The 20,000-nt window shown below is 47.8% G+C and overlaps 1 protein-coding gene across 7 annotated transcripts in view; it reads left to right on the top strand.

Annotated features, from left to right (window-relative positions):
• Nucleotides 1–20,000, top strand: part of LOC135089148 (klarsicht protein-like) — a 321,886-nt gene that overhangs the window by 195,107 nt on the left and 106,779 nt on the right. For all 7 annotated transcript variants that reach the window (XM_063984433.1, XM_063984434.1, XM_063984436.1 and 4 more), the window contains one exon: nt 18,630–18,938. In XM_063984433.1, coding sequence (XP_063840503.1) covers nt 18,630–18,938 — 309 coding nt within the window. The remainder of the gene's footprint in view (nt 1–18,629; nt 18,939–20,000) is intronic.

Below are 20,000 nucleotides of genomic sequence, written 5' to 3' on the forward strand. Positions count from 1 at the left end.
TCTCTCTCTCTCTCTCTCCTCTCTCTCTCTCTCTCTCTCTCTCTCTCCCTCTCTCTCTCTCTCTCTCTCTCTCTCTCCTCTCTCTCTCTCTCTCTCTCTCCTCTCTCGTACAATCCATCTGAGTAGCGCATGACATTACAACTCACGCCACTGTCTTTATTTATAACCAGAATACCTTGTACTTTAAATCCTTAATCTATAAGTCCTCATTGTACCTGACCTAATCTACCTGGCCTTTATGCTGCTTTCAAGTCGCCTCAGTCCTGGAGGGAAGGTTTCTGCAGCAACACACACAGTTACTGGGACGTGGGGGAGTGGAGAGAAAAATCTGGTTCGTGCAAATCAGGTTTAGTCGAGAGGAAATTTAATTGGCAGTCAGTTAAAAATGATGAATTGGTGAGTCTCGTTGGCTTGTGGGTGATGCAAGGCTTGGCTACTTGTCTGCTTTGTGAATGAACGCCTTACTGTGTTCGTTGCGAGTTTGAGTGTGTTGCAGTGTGACTGACTGGGATGCAAGTGTGGGTGAGTGGTGTATGTCACATTATTCCATTGTGTGTGCTTTAGAATCGGGAGAGGCTGGTGACGCAATACCTCAAGGGTGTAATGTGGCCTCGTAAATAATTGCGATTTAACTTGCTTAGGTTGTGGGTGAAAGTGAGGCACCATTACCCATCGCCGGCAGGGTGGTGGATTACCTGCGTGCTCACCTCACGCTCCTTCAAGGATGTTTGCGTGGATTTTGAGACGTAGGGAGTAATGGTTTCCTTAATTAATTTACCTGATGAATTTTTTGGTATAACATTACTTAATCTTATGAAATGACGTGATCTTTTGTGGTAATTGTAATGAATCTATTGCAAACTCACTTTAATTTCGTTATAGTAACGTTGAGAGACTCTATAGTTTTACTTTGTGTATGTGTGTTTTTAAGAATCTGTATTTTTTTTTTTCACTGCGTCACAGTCTGTCCATGTGCTCCGGGCGGCAGCTGAAGGGCCTGGCTACTCGAAGAAAAATTGCGTCATTTCCATTGACTTCCCTGGGGTCGGTGGCCTTTACGAGCTCTTACCCAGCGGGGCACTAAAACGCCTTTGTCGCGCCTCCTGCCCCACACAAGCAGACGAGGGGCATTGTGGAGGCGGGAACGTCCAAGGCAGAAGCTTCCTGAGACGAGGCAATTTCTCCGTGATGGATGTGAGTGTCAGTCTTCTGCGGTGTGTGGCAGCCTCGCCTCCTGCTGGTGTTTAGATCGACGGCCAGGGCGTGGTGAATGGGCGGTGGCGTTATATCGCGGCTGAACTTTATCAACGTCACCTAGTCTGCGCTGCCTTTCCGTGGCCTGATTCATGTCATAAACTATTATAAATCTCGTCTTTTTAAGCCGTCATCGTGCTGGAAGGCTCATGACGAGGCAAGGACTGGTGAAAGGATCCTCGAGGCCTATCCGGATACTCTCTGGGCTCCGTGGCGGCACAAACACAAAATATAGCCTCGTTCCTCTCGTTCCACGGAGACAACCTTCTTCCTTGGGGGGAGGAAAGGCCGTGACAGGTCGTGGCCTTCATGCAAGGTCACAGGGTCACGGCTCACTTGGCAGATTCCACATTGCCTTTGGCCGTGAAATCGGGTTCTCATGACTTTTTTTATTTTTATTATTTTTTTTTTTATTAAAAACTCAGACACCTGTTCGTTAGTCAGTCAATGTGCGTTGCTCAAATTGATGTGTACATTCTTCATCTGATAGTTTTGGTACTTTTGGGATAGAAAGTTGTCAAGTCCAGATTTTTAAGTAACGATCACTATATCAGTTAAATGTAAAGGTAGGAATGTTAACTCCACAAGACTTCAATTCATGTACAGTTACGGGTCAAACGCAAAGCCTTCTCCACCCCAACACTCAGACCAGCAGCTCTCGTGACACAATGGACAGCTTTATGGGTCTTTGCTGGACATCAGACACAGGCCAGAACCAGCCCCGGTGCCCCGCTGCTCCTCTATTGACCAAACGAGATGGGAGGGGAGTCACTTCCTTCCCCTTGCCACGTGTCTTCCCCGCGAGGAGGCCTCCAAGTGGGTAAGAGGAGGCCGGTTAAGGGGAAAAACTTTGGGGTTGTTTTAGAATGCCTGTGTTCCCTGACGCATTGGCATGTCTGCTTCAAACTCGCTTCCCTTAACTTCTCCTCTTCCCCTCAGGTCCTTCCCTTTGTCCTGTTCTATACACACCCTCAAGGATTCTGTAACTGAGGCTTACGTATTCTTAAACTCTTCAGCGACCACTTTCAGCAGGCTGTAGTGGAAGTTATTGTGATGTTCAAGGTAGCTTTAATGTTTCTGGTGATGGATTATCATGAATTCTGTATCATCAGTGGGGAAAGAAGTGGCTGTGTGAACCTGCCTAATCATCTGTGCGGCCTTTAAAAGCTGCCATAAAAATTTAAAACGTTCCAAAATACGCGCATTAAAACTACACAAAGCAGACTATACGAAATAGCACAGAGCAGCCAAATGGAGATACAAAAATAAGCCTTCTTGGACCACCTTTATACTAACGCCCTTATGTAGTGAAGAAAGGGCGGCATTAGGAAAGTCAGCGTGATAAACTCCCGTGTCGGTGGGGTGCGGACGAGGACAAAGGGCGTCTTGAGGCAGCCCGAGTCCTGCTTGAGAAGAATTGATGGTTCCATAGCGGCTCCAGTATAGCTGTCGTGACGGGCCAACCTGAGCCTCTTGGAGCGTCCGGCCTCGACTGGTGAATGAAAACGGGGCTGTGTGGCGGACGGGGATAATGCGACGGTTTGGGCGTGATGTATTGCGTGGGGCTCTTCGGGACGGGGCGGGACGGGAGGCGGGCCGGCGGTGTGAGGGAGATGGGCGTTTAGGCTTCGTGACAGTTGATGACGAACGAGATCAGATAGCAGGTCTGCTCTCAGATGTCACTTAATTTTGGGTATTGTTGTGTCTCCAGATAATGTTATTCTGGGTTCTGTTTTATTTCTTTATTATTTTGGCTACTGTTTGACTACAGTATTATTATTGCTTTGTGTTTGCATCTATCGTGTTATTTCCGCTACTGTTTCATCTCCTCACTGTTTTATCTTGGCTATTTTATCTCTCCTGTATTCACTCCCTCTGTATTTACTCTGCCTTCACCGCACCCGCCATGCCGTTAGTACCGCCACGGACAGCTGTCTCTTTGTTGCACCGCCGTGACTGTCGACACGAGTAGCACGGAGAAAGCCACGGCAGCCTCTATGGCGAGTCACGTAGATCATGCTAAATCAACTGCGGCTTGAATGATTGGCAGGAAGGAGTCGTGTTTACCGTAGACGCAAGGTAGACTTTCTAGTGCGTGTCTATAGACTTATCCCTTTCACTCATTATAAATCTGGCCGCTGTTATTTCAACTACAAAGGAAGCCCGAAGAAAGAAAGAGAAGGAAGGATGGGAGGGAGGGAGGAAAAAGATACTCAGGCGAAGAAAAAGAAGGTGACCCTTGACTTCCTCTATCATCAAACCACAGAGACCCAGCCAGTCTGACCCAGAGAGGAATGTGCGGGGTAGGCTGCAGCGCCGGAAGATCGGGACCCAGAGGTCATGGCCGTGAATGACAAGACTCACCTGACCTCGCATCCTCGCCACCTGCGCCCGCCAGGTGTGGAAGGGAAGCGTCTGGGTGTTAATGCTGCGTCGGGAAGAGTTTTTTTTTTTCTCTTCTTCTTCAAAAGGATGATAAAAGAAAGCACAGCAGACATGGGACTAGAAGAGGAAGTTTTATGCGGTAGCTTGGAATAGATGGACAGCCTGCAGACTAACGTCGAAGGTTGAAGAAAGCCTTTGTCCTGCATTGGAATCTTAAGTTGGTGACTGGGAAAAGTAAACCAACTACTAGAGTCTCGGCAAGCCTTGGGCCTCATTGCCATCGAGCACACCATCGCACCAGAACATACGGGCGCCTCGAGTTACCAGCATAATTAACATATTCATTGTCTGCCTTTGCGGGCCATTAGTGCCGTGCTTCGTTCACTCTCTCTTTCTCAACGCGAATCGGGGTGAAGGGTGCTCTCAGGGGTGTTCTCCCTCCCGTACACCTGGGGCTTGAGACATGTTACCTGGTGGTGATGTACAGGTAGTGGTGGTGCGATGGTCCCACGGCCCCCTTGCATGACTACCCCGGAATACTTGTAGAGGTTCGTCAGGCATGCCGTTGGGTTAGAATAGTGAAGTGTAGGGTTAAAGTTCGAGTCATTCACAATTATTTTACCGCAGACTGTCGGAAGTATATATAAGTCGTTCATGTGTGAATTATGTTATACGAGTGTTGCGGGGAGGCGCCCCTCGCCGTGGTGCAGCATTAGCAACACGGGTCTTGCCAGCAGTCGGGGCGTCACGCTAGCTCCTCGCGGTAAGTTTAGCTCATCACAAAGACACCGTAAATAGCTTGTAACACGCGGTGCTTGCTTGGCAGCTAGCGAGGAATGCGTGTCTCCGTGATTCCTTGTGCTACTCTTAATGCTTATTATCTATTACAGACATTACAGAAAGCAGCATTTTCGGAACCATAAAGAAGTGAAGTTTGTCTCTTTTTGTCTTTCACCAAGCTATGATAGGTTTATTATGACGAATTAGAGAGGAAAAACTGAATTAGAGGAAAAAGAACTCAAGATTATATCAAGCTACCCTCAAGAATGTCATGGAAAGTCCCACAAAGGTGCCGCGGCTCCCTGAAGTAAAACTCCTTCACTTACGTTGCATTTCTTCCAAAACTCGAGCTGTCCTGCCTTGTCCTGAAGCGTTTGATGGCGCCCTTGGTCTTAAGTCTGAACGTCCCCCCAAGTAGTGAAGGACCCTCGCAGCGGGTGTTAGTGTCCCTCGAGGTGGTGAAGTGGGATCTCTTGCGCGCTTCAATGAATAGTCCTCCTGCGATTTAAAGAGACTGAGTCCTTCATGCACTTAAAGAGACGGAGGCGAGAGGCGTTCACTGGGCCACGAGGGGACTAACTTGCTCCTCGCCTCCCCTCGGCCCTCACTCAGTAAGCTCGTTGGAGGGCAGTCACTGTTTTGATCAATAAGGGGCGAGGGGCTGCTCCTGTATTTGGTTCAATTTGCCACGCCGCCCCTCAGCACTCTCATCACAGATTATTAGTTGTTCTTTTTCCAAGTGTCCTCGTGAAATGGGTTATTAGTCCTTCAAAATTCAATTACTGGAATTCTCATGTCGAGCAGCTGTGTGGAAGTGGAGTTTGTGCTTCCTTTGAGTTGTTTCTCTGGCTGAGCAGGAGTGTCAGTGGGGGCGGGGGATGCAGCTGTCGCCTCTGAGTTTGTAAACGAGATTATTTAGGCAGAACATCACAGGAAATTGCCGACGGCCTTGTATTGATTTTTTTTTTTATCAGGCAGGGGTGGACGTGACTAGCCTGTTGTGGTTTATTCCCAAATGTCTGGTGCAGGAGAGCGAGGAGAGGAGCTCGAAGGCAGGTAGGCAAAGAGGGATGAGTGGATGGAATTGTTGAGTGTATCAGACTCAGAAGAAATACCGAATATTCATCCAAACTAAATTTAACCGAGTATTCAGCCTTGTATTCATAGTTTGAGGGATTTTCAGTATTTATTAGAGCTCCGGAAACGCTTGTTGTAGGGAAGGGGAGACGTGTGAGGCTGAGAGGAATGCACAAGTAGCTTCTGACTCTTGCCACGCACGAGCACTCCAGCACTCACTTCACACCTCGCTAGACTCCCATGCCTCACCCCCTGTCTCTCCTCCCGCCACCCTCCCCTCACCTCCCCTACCTTCACCTCATCACCCCGGCCTGATTTCACAACTGCATTCAGATCTGGAATAAAAAGACAAGCCAGAGTTGGCACTTCACGTATCCCCTAAACGCTTGTGTTAGTTCTCGTGACTATTCTGGAACTCCCTGCCTGTTTCTCTATTTGCTCGGTATGACTTGACCTCTTTCAAAATGGAGGTTTCAAGACACTTATCCTCCAGCTTTAAATGATTCTTTTTGACCTCTCTTTGGGAACTGGGACTTAAATGGACTTTTTTTTTTTATATACACATTGTTGCGCTTGGCCAGTGCCTTTCTTTCATTAAAAATCTGATCTTGTGCATGATTCGTAATGGAACGGAGGCAGAGGGTTGCAGGAGTGAGAGCTGCAACTTGTGGGTGTTTCCTTGATGAATGTGGTTCGTTGGAGTCTATAAGTGAGGACACGTCTAACCTTTCTCTCTTGATGGGTGTCCAGATGACTGACCGTGAGTTACGTAAAGTGAGGGAAGGATTAGAGAGCGCTGACAACTCACCTGCCAGATTTTTTTATGTGAGATGTATTAATGAGGTGGTTAGGTTAGGTTCAAGGCCCTCATGGTGACCTCCCAGCCTGTTCACCGGTATCTTCCTTTCATAACTCCTTAATGAGTCCACGTCACCTGAGCGCACCTGCTGATGAATCCTGCAGCGTAATGTTGTCAAGTGATGATTTCCTTCAATTCCCACCAGTACATGATGGTCTGGAAGGAAAAAAAGACCAGTAAAATCTATCGCCATAACACTTAATGATTTGTAAAACCGCGAAAAACCGGTTCTTGCTTTCCAGAGGAGCACGCGTGACCTTGAGTACTGTTCCCTCTGCGTCTTACATAGCACCCTGGCAGTCCCTTGGGCAGCGCCCGGGTATATGTAATCACGCACCCACACTGCAGCCTCCCTGGCAACCTTGGGCTTTTGTAACTAACTGGCCTGGACCGGGGAGGGAGACAGGTGGGGAAAAAAAAGCCACATTTCATGCCGCCGGTGTGTCTAGCGTTGCCATTCCTCGTGTTGGTTGACTGGAGGGAATATACTCAGGTGTAATTGAACTTTAACCCTTTCACTGCGATATGCAACAATTGACGGGAGTAAAAGCATTGTACAAAATCTTAACCAACAATCATTAGCAAAAAATGAACGAAAAGTACAGATTTTCCAATTTGTTGCTTGTATAATACTGAGAGATGGCTGTAGAATGAAGAAGGAATCCCTCAGACTAGTTGGTGATTGATGAACGATGCACCAAATAACAAAGGGTTAAGGGACGCAAGAATTGCGTCCCTTGCACAGTTACTGTTTTTGTTGACAGGATTACTTACCACCACGCAACTGTTCCATCTTGCCTCACTCCGCCACGCCCTCATCTCTGCCGCACGCTGTATATAATATGGCGGTGACCTCGTCCTCGCTCACGGTGTGGCCGTCAACTTCGATATCTCGTGGTGGTAAAGGGAAAATTCCCTCTATACGTAATGTGGTTGGATGCTTTTTTGCCTGTAGCGGCAGAGTAACATTCAGCTCACGCGATAAATTTGTCATCCTATCCTGTTGCTACGCCGGCGATCAGTGCATGGGAATATGATGCTTGTTTGGCAACAATGTGATTTGTTTTTACTGCTGTTCTTAAGATAAACGGCGATCTTCATCATGTGTCCCGTGATGGCACCACACCGACTGTCCTCACGCAGCCCGAGGTGCTCACGGTGGGCTGGAAAATGTCTGCAGTTTCCCTGCTTGTCTTCTAAGATTAGTGTTCCCGTTGCAAGTCTTCCTCGATGCCTCACTGTTATTCGGCTTCACAGGGGTGGACCACCAAAGTTTTCTTCCTTGATAATTTCTTTATCTTTTTTTTTTTTTTTTCGTTGTTTTTCAGTTTATTTGTTGCCACAAGTTTATCGCTAACATTCAGGATTTATTAATATCTAATTTCTTTATAGCCGCATGTTGTTCCAGTGGGTGACCAGAGGCGGATGACCTTTTACGTAAATAATTTTATTCTGTAACAGTTGAGGTTACATATGAAGCGTGCGAGGCGTTCTTACCGGTGGCGGCCGCTGGCAACGCTGCTCTCGGTGGCTGTGACCGTCGTGCGGCAGCGGCCGTCGTGGCGAGTCAGTCTGCCCTCGACAGTGCTGTGAGGGGGAGCTATTACCCCCTCTCTCACTTGCGTGTTCTCTGAAAAATCAATTAGTGGTATTATAACAACGTTTTTTGTGGTTTTGGTGTATGGTAGGAGAGTTCACGCCCCGGGAAGCATGCAGGGTGCCACGAGGGGCGAGGGGGCGGCCCTCGGGAAGTGTGGAGTGTGTTGAGGTGCCCGGGTGATGGGTGGTATCTTGGTGTGTGTGGCGGTTGAAGTGGTTGCAGCGGCTCCTTCTCAAGCAGGGCATTGCAGCGCGCCTCACTGGACTAACTTGTGCCATCGGGAAGCTGCCTCAGGATATACACGCTGGTGAGTCAGTGTCCTGGGCGCCGCCCTGGGCTGGCGGGGTGCCGCAGGGCGGTCACTTGCTGCAGCATGGACTGGTTTTCCTCCCGTGCAGTGCTTATGTAGCCAGCCACATGTCAGATAGGGACGCCGCAAGTAACTGTCCGGTGCATTGGGTAGTGACAGATTTACAGGTGTGTTGTGTGTCACTGATTTGACTTGCTACTTGGAATTAATGAAATGAAGTTTGCTGAGTCTAGTTCACTTAGTTTTTCTCAAGAAATCTGAAGTTTTTACCTTTTCATTCAGCTGAACACGTTGAGCCGCAGGACTTGATACTTTCACTTATAACAGTTCATGTTCCCACCGGCGAGGACTACACACTAATACATTTGGTATGTCATACAAGAGTGTCAGGTTTGCTGTGTATGCTTACACGCACGCTTGCACACGCGCGCACCTACTCGGTCATTTTGAGGTTGTGGGAGCCGACGACTCAAGTGACTGGAGCCCAGCAGGTTTTGTTTTGTTTAGTGTTTTGTCTTTTAGAGACATGAGCGCAACGAGAAGGAATTTTCTTTAACGAGGAACAAGACCAGAGGAAGACACTCTAAACCTCAGCACTTAACGTTCATAACTAATGTTAGCTGTAGCACGCACTTCATTGCCTCCGCACTATTCATGTAATGGGGTCGAGATGACAGCCAGATGAAGTACTGGGACACGGAGGTGGCGGGGCCTCTTGCTCGACCCTTAAAAATCCGTCATTAATTAGCCCCAGAAGGGAGGTGGTGTTCGGGGGCGCGGCAGTGCCTTTGATGCTGCTGCAGGAGAGAAGCAGTCATCCCTCGCATTGTGTCCCCGCTGACCTAACGCGCAAGTAACCTAAGGCAACATAGTGAAGAGGTGAACTTGATACAGAGCTGAAAGGAATCTGATATCACTGAGTAGTTTTGAGTGAGATATGAAGTCAGTACGATCAGTTTTCAGTGTAGGTTGTGTGGCGGTTAGTCAGAATACGTTCCCGTGTGGCTTGTGACTCTGCCGCGGGTTGGAAAGGAAGAAATCAAGCTAGAGGTGCTCCGGAAGCGCCTCCCCAGCACGGTACACAGGCGACGGTTGGCGGTGGTGCTGCCGTAATGACCGTCATCGTTCCGGCCCCGCGGTGGCGTGCTGCGGGATTGCCTCGGGCCCTGGAGGTGGTTGCGGCAGGATTGGCCTTGGGAGCAGAGCTGGTGTACACAGGAAGGAACACGAGCAGTGTGTAACGCTGATATGGATTCCAGTTTACGTAATGTTCTTATCAAGTAACCCGAGCAGGAAAGGTTCCGTGCTGGACTGATAGAGTGACGGGAAAGTGCAGTTGATACGTTACTTGTGTTGTCAAGAGACAAGTCACCCAAAAGGAGAGGAAGTTGCTAAGTATATATATATATTGTAGATCTCAACTTGAGCAACTTTACGCTTGTCTCTAAAGGTTCTGTAAATAACACACCAGGATGGAGAAAGCTGGCAGGAGGCGAGGAAGCTGTGGAGGCAATTTGCTCAGGTGCGTGAGGTGCGCGGGGCGGCAGCGTCTGCACTGAAAAGGCACACTCGAGACAAAAGGCTCCCCATCACACGCCCGGCCCGTGGCGGCCGTGCGGGACACAAGGACCTCGGCATGTTCATTGTGAGAGAGAGAAAAAAAAAAAAAAATAATAGATAAATAAAAAAAATAATAAAAAAAATAAATAAAAGAATAATGAAATAGATAGATTGCGGGAAGATTTTTTATTTATTTATTTTCTACCAAGAGTAGGTGAAAGAAAATGACAAGATGAAGTAATGGCTAGGTGCTATTACATTTTGGGGCTTCATTAATTACGGGAAGGGGAAAAAAAATTAAATAACTGATAATATACTTTGTAGAATTTCATCTTGCATGAAACAGCATCTTGTTCTTCCTTGCGTCGCAACATCAGATGCGAGAACACAAAATAAACACCGAGGTGATGCAGGAAACGACTCGCATCCTACCAACGTTAGAGTTTCCCCGCCAGTCACGAGTCTCGGGCCGAGGAGCGAGGCGTGAGAAGGTTTATTTGTGCAGCAGGGAAGTGAAACCTTGAGTCGAGATCTGCCAGAGAAGCGGACCGTTGACCGTAGTAATGGCCAGGAGGAAGAGGAGCGCCGTGACCACCAGGACTCACATCTTCTCAGGGGATGGTCCTCTTGTTTCTGTGATAGATGTCTTCATTTTGATGTCAAGTTTGCTGAATCCCTGAAGTGTGTTGTGCCTTCTGGATCCCCTCTAAAGTCAGCGATGTGATGGGCTGTTTATGCCGGTGGACGGAGGAAGGGAGGGAGGCGTTGTGCTGGCTGTGGGCAGAGTTAATGAGGGACGTTCAGGGTCAGTCACGTCCTTTGCCTCCCCTAGCACACGCCACGGCACTCAGGTGCACTTCCAGCCGGGACTACCTTGCATTGCGCCACCAGATTGGCACCTCGCCAGGGAAGGACAACGTTAAATTAGTCCCATTCTCTTGAAGGACTTCCTTAAGACACCACAGAATCAGTCCCTCATTGGTGCCTTGGTGGTGGTGATTACAGGTCCTCGAGTTCTCGGCGCTTGATGCTGGGATAATCTTAGGCCTGGGTTGCCTTTCATCACCACTCCATTGATCGCAGGAACTAATCATGGAAGGACTCGTGTGTTTCCTCTTTGAGCCTCACTAATGTGTATACTCACCCCTCGGCCAGCGAAGAAGGCACTGATTAAGAAGAAAATAACGCTTATATAGTGTTAGTCAGTGTTATCTTTAGTTATTTCCCTGTGCAGTGCAGCGACTCCCTTGTCATCACCACCTTGTTTGTTCCTGGTAAAGAGGCAGGGACGTCAAGTGAGGCGGTGCTGAAGCCTCGCTACCGTGACATTTGTACTTGCCTCAGCTACAGGGAAACGCTACCAGGAAGCCTTGTGGACAGAGCCTAAGTGTGTCATGGGCAGACCAGAATCCCGTGGGCAGTGGAGCTTGGGGCGAGGAAAAGGAACACACGAGCCCACCTGTCGATGCCACCTGTGGGGCCGCGAGCGTCAGTGGCGAGGGAATGCTACGGAAAGTGAGGTTGAGAGTGGGCTGAGAAAGTTATGATGTATGTGGCACGGAGGAGGCAGTGGACTGTGTTAGGGAGAGTAGAGTGAGGGCGTAGTAGTGATAGCCTCTATAGGGCGTAGGGAGTATTTTGAGGGTGGTGGTGGTTGTGGTTACAGGGCAAGGCAGCATTGTGTGGTGGGGTTTGTGGTGGCAGTGTGAGGGAGGGAAAGCAGCATGGTCGTGACGGAAGACTCACAGACTCACTGGAAAATGGAGAGTGGTAGGCTGAAGGACATTTTCACTATGTCTGTGTGTCTGTTGTTGAGGTGACTTCGTTGATGCTCCGAGTGGGAAGTTAATTAGAATATTACTTATCTTTCTCATTAAGCTTGCATTTCCGTAAGAGAGACAGATGTGTGTGTGTGTGTGTGTGTGTGTGTTTGTGTGTGTGTGCAGCAAGGCAGCTTTCACCCTCTTGAAGGTAAACACGAGGTGGAGGGTTGCATACTGGTCTGGGTAAACAACACACTGGTCTCACGCGCCATTCTCAGCCAAGCAAACAAAACTTTAACCCAAAGTGTTCCTGGGTTTGTATCACGTACACCCGACGCAAGGGAAAATCTTGCAACCTGTTACGTTTTGAACATGAGAATACGAAGCGAAAAGGAAAACCAACAATGCCATTAGTTTATTTTTGGTTAATTAGGTGGCGGGTTCGTGTGTTTGCTGACTAAACAAGCCCTTTTTTAGCAAGTTTGAGGATGCTTGCCTTGTGTTTCCTTTTCAGTCTATTCATGATGGTTGTTTCACTGTTACTGGGCCACAGTTACTGTTACTGGGCCTCGGCTGGGAGGAGAAAGCGCAGCAACAAAAGGATGTGGTGGCTTTGAAGTGAGTGGGTGGGAAGGTAGCGTGGGAGGGAGAGCAATGCAGAATAAGTAAAAGGCTTCACTACCAAAGATAACAAAAAACAGTTAAGGAAAGACGTGCAGATCATACACACGCAGGTGAGAACTTTTGAAGCGAGAGGAACAGGAAATGTCGCAAGATAACTCAAGAGACACGACCTCCAACTCCAGCATTAGAAAATAACTAGGAATTTGCAAGTCAAAGCTGGAGCCTTACCACTTAACTTACCTGCCTAACAAGGAACGCTCACGTGCATCATATTCTGATCGGAGGAGTGTACATGAAGTAACAGACGTGTAGGCCGCGCTGGAGAGAAAGCGGGTTGTCTGAGTAATGTGACTTTGCTGACCTTCACTGTCTGAGGCTCGCGTGGCGGTGAGGTGAGGTGAAGTGGCCGTCATCTGCATCCACACCAATACAGCATACACTTTGGGCATGATGCTGTATTGTCTTAACTAACTGGCCATGAGGTGTTAATTTTGAATGAGCGTTATTATCGAGGCACAGGCAAGGGTGATGGTGGAGAAAATTGATTGGAAATAATACCGTATGGAAAAAAAATAATAGCTTCTTTGTATTGTGTAAGTAATAGAATATCAGACGAGATAGGAAGTGATTTCAAGGGAGCATTATTACTGGGTTCGGTGAATAGGTGATCGTGAAGAAAAATGATTGAAAAGTAATAAGGTTGCCTCCCTAACAATGCAAATGGAATCCCCAGGAAGCCTGGAGCCTACACAGTGCAGGGTCACAAGCAGCGGCTGTCAGCTGGTGGCGCGGACGTGACGGGTTCAGCTTCAGCAGGCGCGGGACTCATGACCAACCTGCAAACCAGCTCATCCCTTTCCATATTTTCTTTCCCCCGCGGCCCACTGACCGGAATAGAGGGAAACTTCTCTTGCCTCTGACCCCCCGCCTCTCGCCCCCCGCCGGGTGGTCGCATCGCCAGGCGCCGCGGGGCCGCCTCCACCTGTTCCTGGAAGGTCGGCGGCAGCGGGATGTGTTGCAATATTTGCTTTCAATGTTATTTTAAAGTTCCCTTAATGTTTACAAATGTCAAATGTTTCCATGGAATTGTATTATACCTGATGGAGTTGTGTTCGTGTGTTCGTGTGTCTGGTGTCTGAGGGTACGGTACCACCACTCCGCTCTTTCTCCTCCATTACTTTTACACAGACTACACCCGCCAGATGGCGTTGACCTTTTGTCCTGACGCACGCGCATGCATCCAAATGTAAAAAAATCACCTTGTAGATATTGCACTAAGTTTAGAGCAGTCCTCCTGAAAGTGTAACCGAAGTAATATATTTAAAACATCCCTTACAAGTTATCGTGCGTTTTCAATGAGGACATCGTGTCACGCAGGTGTTGACAGGTGCAAGGTGCAACATGTGAATATCATTAATGGTAGATCCTCGCGGCGAAGGACACCCAGGAGGGAAAGTTGTTTGAATCGTTCTTGTGTGGAGCGTGACGTAAGCATCCACGGGCCATAGAAAGTTTCCTCTTGTATCCCTAAACGATTCCAGGATGATGCCAGACCACCATAAGGCAGCTGGTCGATCACTGAGCACCCTAGTGATCATTCAAGCGGTTAATGAAGAGAGCTAGCCGTCCCTCTCAGTGACTGCGGCAGGAGGCACACAACAGTTGTCAGGAGAGCCATTTACGGCGCGGCAGCCTCGACACTGAGTAGCGCAGAGGGACCGGGATTAGTTTCCAAAGCTTTCACGTGCTTGCCGCCCCGCACTGCTGTCCATGTGATGCCGTGCAGCTGACGTACTTATGGCTGTATACAGGCACACCCATTACAGCCACGGAACCGTACTGGAAGGCAGATCGCGTACGCACACACACACACACACACACACACACACACACACACACACACACACACACACACACACACACACACACACACACACACACACACACACACACACACACACACACACACACACACACACACACACACACTCGCACGCGCGTGCAGGCCAGCGTATTAAGTTGCGTGAAGGAAGGATTACATATATTTTCACTTTAAACTCCCTTCGTGTATCTGTAAGTTGGTGAAATGTGGAATGGTGACTTGTTTCTCCACTACCCTCACACTTTTTAACTTATCGACTCTTATGCACCATCACCACCACCACCACTCCTCCTCCCATATGTCTTAGGGTGAAGTGGTACCGAGTTTTGAGTGGTGAGTCATGCATGAGTAGTATAAAGTCTCTCTCTCTCTCTCTCTCTCTCTCTCTCTCTCTCTCTCTCTCTCTCTCTCTCTCTCTCTCTCTCTCTCTCTCTCTCTCTCTCTCTCTCTCTCTCTCTCTCTCTCTCTGTTCACACTTGCATGCACAGCCACAATGATCACTGCAGCTCGTAAATAATGCAGCTCGCTCGCCCTTCCAGCAAGCACCAATAATTTAGGGCGAGGGGCGACAGGACGGACGGGCGTGGCTCACAGATTCTGTACTTCTCTGCTCGATACTGTACCATGACAGGCACATTTTTGCTTGCACTGGCACCCTCTGACACCACCACCACCACCACCAGTACCACTACTTCTGCATTCACCTCAATCTCTCTTGCTACTGCCATTATTACTACTGCCCTCACCTCTATCACCACTACTGCCATCACCTCCGTCGTGTCAGCACCCGCCTCACGCCTTCAGTGATATAGCAAGTTACTCCATCACCATTTCTTGTGCATTATGTAATCAAATTAGGAAGGTTTATGGTCGGAAGCATAGTAGGTAAACATGCACGCACGGATGAATGCACGCACGCACGCAAACTAGCAAGGAAGCAAGCACACACACACACACACACACACACACACACACACACACACACACACACACACACACACACACACACACACACACACACACACACACACACACACACACCTCCACATGTGTCCTCACACTCTTTGTTCATCTCCACTTTTTTTCTCACTCTTTTTTAGGTCAGTTTCACTCTCACACTATCAGCCCATTGACTCGACCTGCTCCACCACCACCACCACCACCACCACCATCACACCATCGCTTGTTTGCAGGTTGTCCATTAAAATTACAAGGTTTATCTCTCAACCTTGGACTCGTAGACTACGGCTCACATGGGAATCGGCGTGTGTGTGTGTGTGTGTGTGTGTGTGTGTGTGTGTGTGTGTGTTATCTGAGTGGCATCGTAGCGGCCAGTGGTGAGTCACTACCATGGACTGTGCCCACTCACCCTCTCTTCTCCCTCCTCCTCCTCCTCCTCCTTCTCCTCCGCCGCCGCCGCCGCCTCCCTTTCACTTGCTTCTCAGCGCCTTGGTTTAATATCTTTGGTGTCAGACTTTTATTTTCATCCTTCTTGTTAACTTCCCCGCCTCTGGTTGCCTCATCTCGGAAACTTCTTACCGGCGTGTTTTGGAGTTTAAATACTTATTCCTCCTCCTCCTCCTCCTCCTCCTCCTTCATCGAGATATCCCGGGAGTTTACAAGGTTTCCCATCCCTTTAACATTGTGGGAGAAGAGAGGAGGTGGTGTGAGGAACTGTGCTGATGGTTGTGATAGTGGTGGAGGCAGTGAGGTTAGAGGTGAGGGAGAGGGAGAAAGGTGAGAAAGGGGAAAAAGACACTTAATAGGAAACTTATCAACCTCCTCTCCCTTCACTGGTCCTGTTACTCTTGTCCATGAACTTCAATGCCACCAGTAACCAAGGGATGAGTGGCCAGCGGAGAGGATCGGATGCCTTATACCTGGATTCGAGTGGTCCTGATAACTTATCGTGTTTGTATCTACTTTATATATAGAGTGGTATCTGTTATTGTAAGCCTTATCCTGCCCTCAGCATAATCAACGTTATCCTTCAGTTCAGTTTCCCTTTGCATTTATTTAAATTGCATACTGGGACTTGATACTGTTACCATATTTAACCTTGTGTATTGATTCCCCTCCTTTACATCCAAAAGTGGTATTCAGTGGATTAGTGGTGTATATTTGCCCTGGTTCTGCTGATTAGAGGGAATTCTGCTGCTATTTTTGTGTCCTGAAGTGAAGAGAATATTTAACCCAATTTTACCTATGTGATGAAATATTCTTATCAAGAGATTTTGGCAAGTCTTTTCTTTGCTGCTGAACATTTCATAAGCATTTATATCTCTGATCTATTCTTCTTCCTTTGTTGTTAATATATGTAGATTTTTTTTTCTTTACCTAGAACCTTTGTCAGAACTTTACTTGGAATTTTAACTTCGTGTCTCACTTCTTGTTCGCGAAGCTACAAATGAGTTACACGTTCGCATCGCCTCTCTCTCGAAATTACTGCACAACGATTGGTGCGTTTCCTCTGTTAAATAAGAGAAAAAACACGGATTCTTGGTAGAGACGCCAAAAAAAAAAAAAAACAAAAAAAAAAAAAAACAATTAAGAAAGGAAGGAGTGAGGAAATAGTAAATCACTTGAAACTAAAAAAAAAAAAAAAAAATAGAGTAATAGCAGGGTTGGTTACTGTTTTATGGGGAAACCTTTGAGTGAGGGACGCAGCCAGTGAAAGGTGAAGAGTCACTACCAGCGTGGCTTGAACGTGAAACCCGCCCAGCTTAACCCAACCACATCCTCTCTGTGACTTTTTCCACTGCCACTAGTACACTACACAACCACGAGTCTGATTGGTTCCTGCTTTAACGGGACTGTCATTCAGGAAGACACCATTAGTCACGTACTCCGCATTGCTCCTTTTTATCGTATGATGCAGCATTACGAGGCAGATCATTCTTGTGTGTTAGTGTTCGTGGCGGGATGAGAGATCAGCACCGCCATCGCCATTATCACTATCTCTTCACTGCCATTATTACCACGTCATTATTGTTTTTATAGTTCATTCTTGCGTGTGATGAAAGAGAATAGGACTCCCATCATCACTGTCCCATTGCCATCACCATCTCACCACCACTGTCACTGCGTCATCACCATTGCCATTTTAGTTCATTTTTGGGTGTTTTGTCTTTGGTCTGATGAAAGATTAACACTATCATCATTTATCTCTGCATCACTATCTCACCACCACCATTGTCACTACCTCATCATTATTGTCATAGTTATAGCCGCCCTCCATTTTACTCTTCACAACAGTACTATGATAACCTACGCTTTTATTATTCAAGTAGATCATGTATAAAGGAAACTGACCAAGATCTACTAAAAATAAAACTTAGTCGCTGCTTCCTGTAAAGTTATATAAAGTAGTATCATTTTTTTTTTTCTAGGACAGTGGGAAAAGAAGTTTATTGGGGCTATACACGTCAATTTTTTCAACCTTCACCCTCCCGTGTTGCTTCATGTCGGGGTCACGGGAAGGTGGGAGGGGGGAGGGGGGACTACGTTGGTGCAAGCTCCGTGTGTTACTTACCCTTACGCAACACAGGTATTCTTGGGAGTCAAGCCGATGTATTACTTCAACACTCATGTCTCAGTCTTTATGCTTGGTGTTTTGGTTAGGGTTGTTTTTCATATATTCATTAGGCTCATGCTTTCCTTCCTTCTGTGAATGTCTTGGTGTGCGTGGCTGCAAGAGTGAATTTCCTGTCTTGTAAGCGTGTAGAGTGAGTAAGAGCACTGGTGAGCACCTTTAAAAGCACCGGTAAGAGCACCGTCGCTGGCTTCGAGGTTCTCTAGGGAACGGAGAATTAATGGTGGGTCGATTTTGTAATTCGTCTCGCCATGGGTGACGTGCACAGCGGCGCTGCGCCCCAAGCCTCCTCCTCCGAACTGAGTCTGATGGAATACTGAAAATACATGTGTTGGAAGTTCATTAAGTTTTATGCTGGAGTCAGAATGTATGTACTACGCTGAATTAATTTCCTTTGAACGTCGCTTCACCCCGATAAGCACATCCGTTATTACGAGTACACTGCTTCATGCTCATTCTTAACACTGCCAGGGTTACCATTTGCCGGATAAAGGTTTAGTTGTGTCCTGCTGTAAACGTGCTGGATTTCACACACGAGACAGTCTTGCTTTTTTAGTCAGACTGAGGTGGCGTAGAGTGGCGGCTGTGTGGCAAAGGATAGACTGGTAAATCTTGTTAGTGATGATCAATCGGGCTTTCTGTGATAATATAAGAACCATATTTTGAAACACTTCTGCTCCTCACCTCCACTATCAAAAGCCTTTAGTTGTTTTCATGGTCCTAGTAATAAAATAACAATACTTCTACATTATGAACAGGAAAAACACTCTTGACAATTCGGCTAATCATCTTTGTGGCCTTTGAAAACAGTCGTGGTGAGAGGGCAGTGTTTCGGAGTACGGGCCTATCTTGGCGGTGGATCATTTTACCGGGTAGCCCTGTGTCCTTCCCTCCTGTTAAGGCGTCCTGACAGCCTCCTCACCCAGGTCTTCTTTCCCCACAGATCCTGCTCAAGGACATCGAGGCTCACGGTCCAGTGTTGAAGAGCGTTGTTCGCCAGTACGAGCGCATCGCTGCCGCGGCCGCGTCAGCACCACCATCATCACCGTCACCAACTCCAGCATCAGGTGACCGTGCCGGCGCCGCCCCACAAGACCCCCTCACTGCCCCGGGCCGTTTGCAACATCCCCGCCGGGGCACCAAGGACAACATTCCACGCAAGGCTCGTTCCCTGGAGAAGCGCTGGCACCAGATCTACCTGCGCTCCCTCGAGTGGCACTACTACCTGGAGGGCGTCATCGCTAACTTTAAGGTAAGGAACACTAACCTCATCGTTAATTACTCTGTGTTGATCGCAAGACGTGGCGTGCACTTCGGTGATGCAGGAAGAACAATAGTACACGTGCCTTTGTGCCGGAGTGAAGTCGTGGTTCTTTAGTAAAAACATCACTTCTTTCTCACTGACATGGTGGGGATCGAGCGCTGCCACTCCTCAAGGCTCCCCGAGTGGAGTACTTCTGTGGCGGTGTAATTTCATGGATCGAGACTCGGTGCTTTTTCTGAGACACATAACGGGAACCTTCCACCATGAAACGCACCTTTGTTTCACCCAATTTCCTGTGTCATTTAACAAAACAAGATAACTGAGAGCGGCCTCCAGCACTGGTTAATATCGAGGCGTGTCGTTTTATAGCGAGGAGGGAAAGAGAGAGGGAGGGAAGGAAAGGCTCGCTGGGACTTACTCGTAACAAAAGGCAATCCCGCCACACCTCCATGTTAGGGCACAGTGCTGACCCTCGCCGGAAAATTAAGCAAATCAAGTGCGCCGTGAAACAAGATAATGACTGAGGGACGGGAGTTAGGTGTGTGTCGGCCCAGAGAGAGAGAGAGAGAGAGAGTAAAAAGAGTAGCTTTACTCAAATTGTTCTCCATTTTCGTTGTCTTCAAATTGCTACAGGTGGAACGGATGCACGTGGCCGCGGAAAGATGTGGCAATAGCGTGGTTGTAATAACTAGGCACCACTGAGGTAATATTTCCTTCCATCCTTTCACTTAATAGACGTGTTGCTGACCTCCGACTCAAAACAGCGAAACAAACACAGCAGTACTACTTTTTGAACACAAACACATGTACATACGGTTTTTTTTCGGACATTCTCAAAAAATTCGGCGCTTTGACTTCTTTTCATAGACTTCAGTGATAGTTATTCGGGTTTTCATGAGTTTATGTGATTAATAGTTGAAATAGTGCATCTCTGGAAACAAAAGCTAATGAAAGTCGGACTAATAATCTTTGTGGGATCTAAAAGTGCTCTTGAAACTCCCAGAAGCGTCAGGATGTGTTAGGAGAGCTGAAGGAGGAGCGTCAGGCTGT

The sequence above is a fragment of the Scylla paramamosain genome, chromosome 32 (assembly GCF_035594125.1).
Source record: "Scylla paramamosain isolate STU-SP2022 chromosome 32, ASM3559412v1, whole genome shotgun sequence".
Taxonomy (NCBI): Eukaryota; Metazoa; Arthropoda; class Malacostraca; order Decapoda; family Portunidae; genus Scylla; species Scylla paramamosain.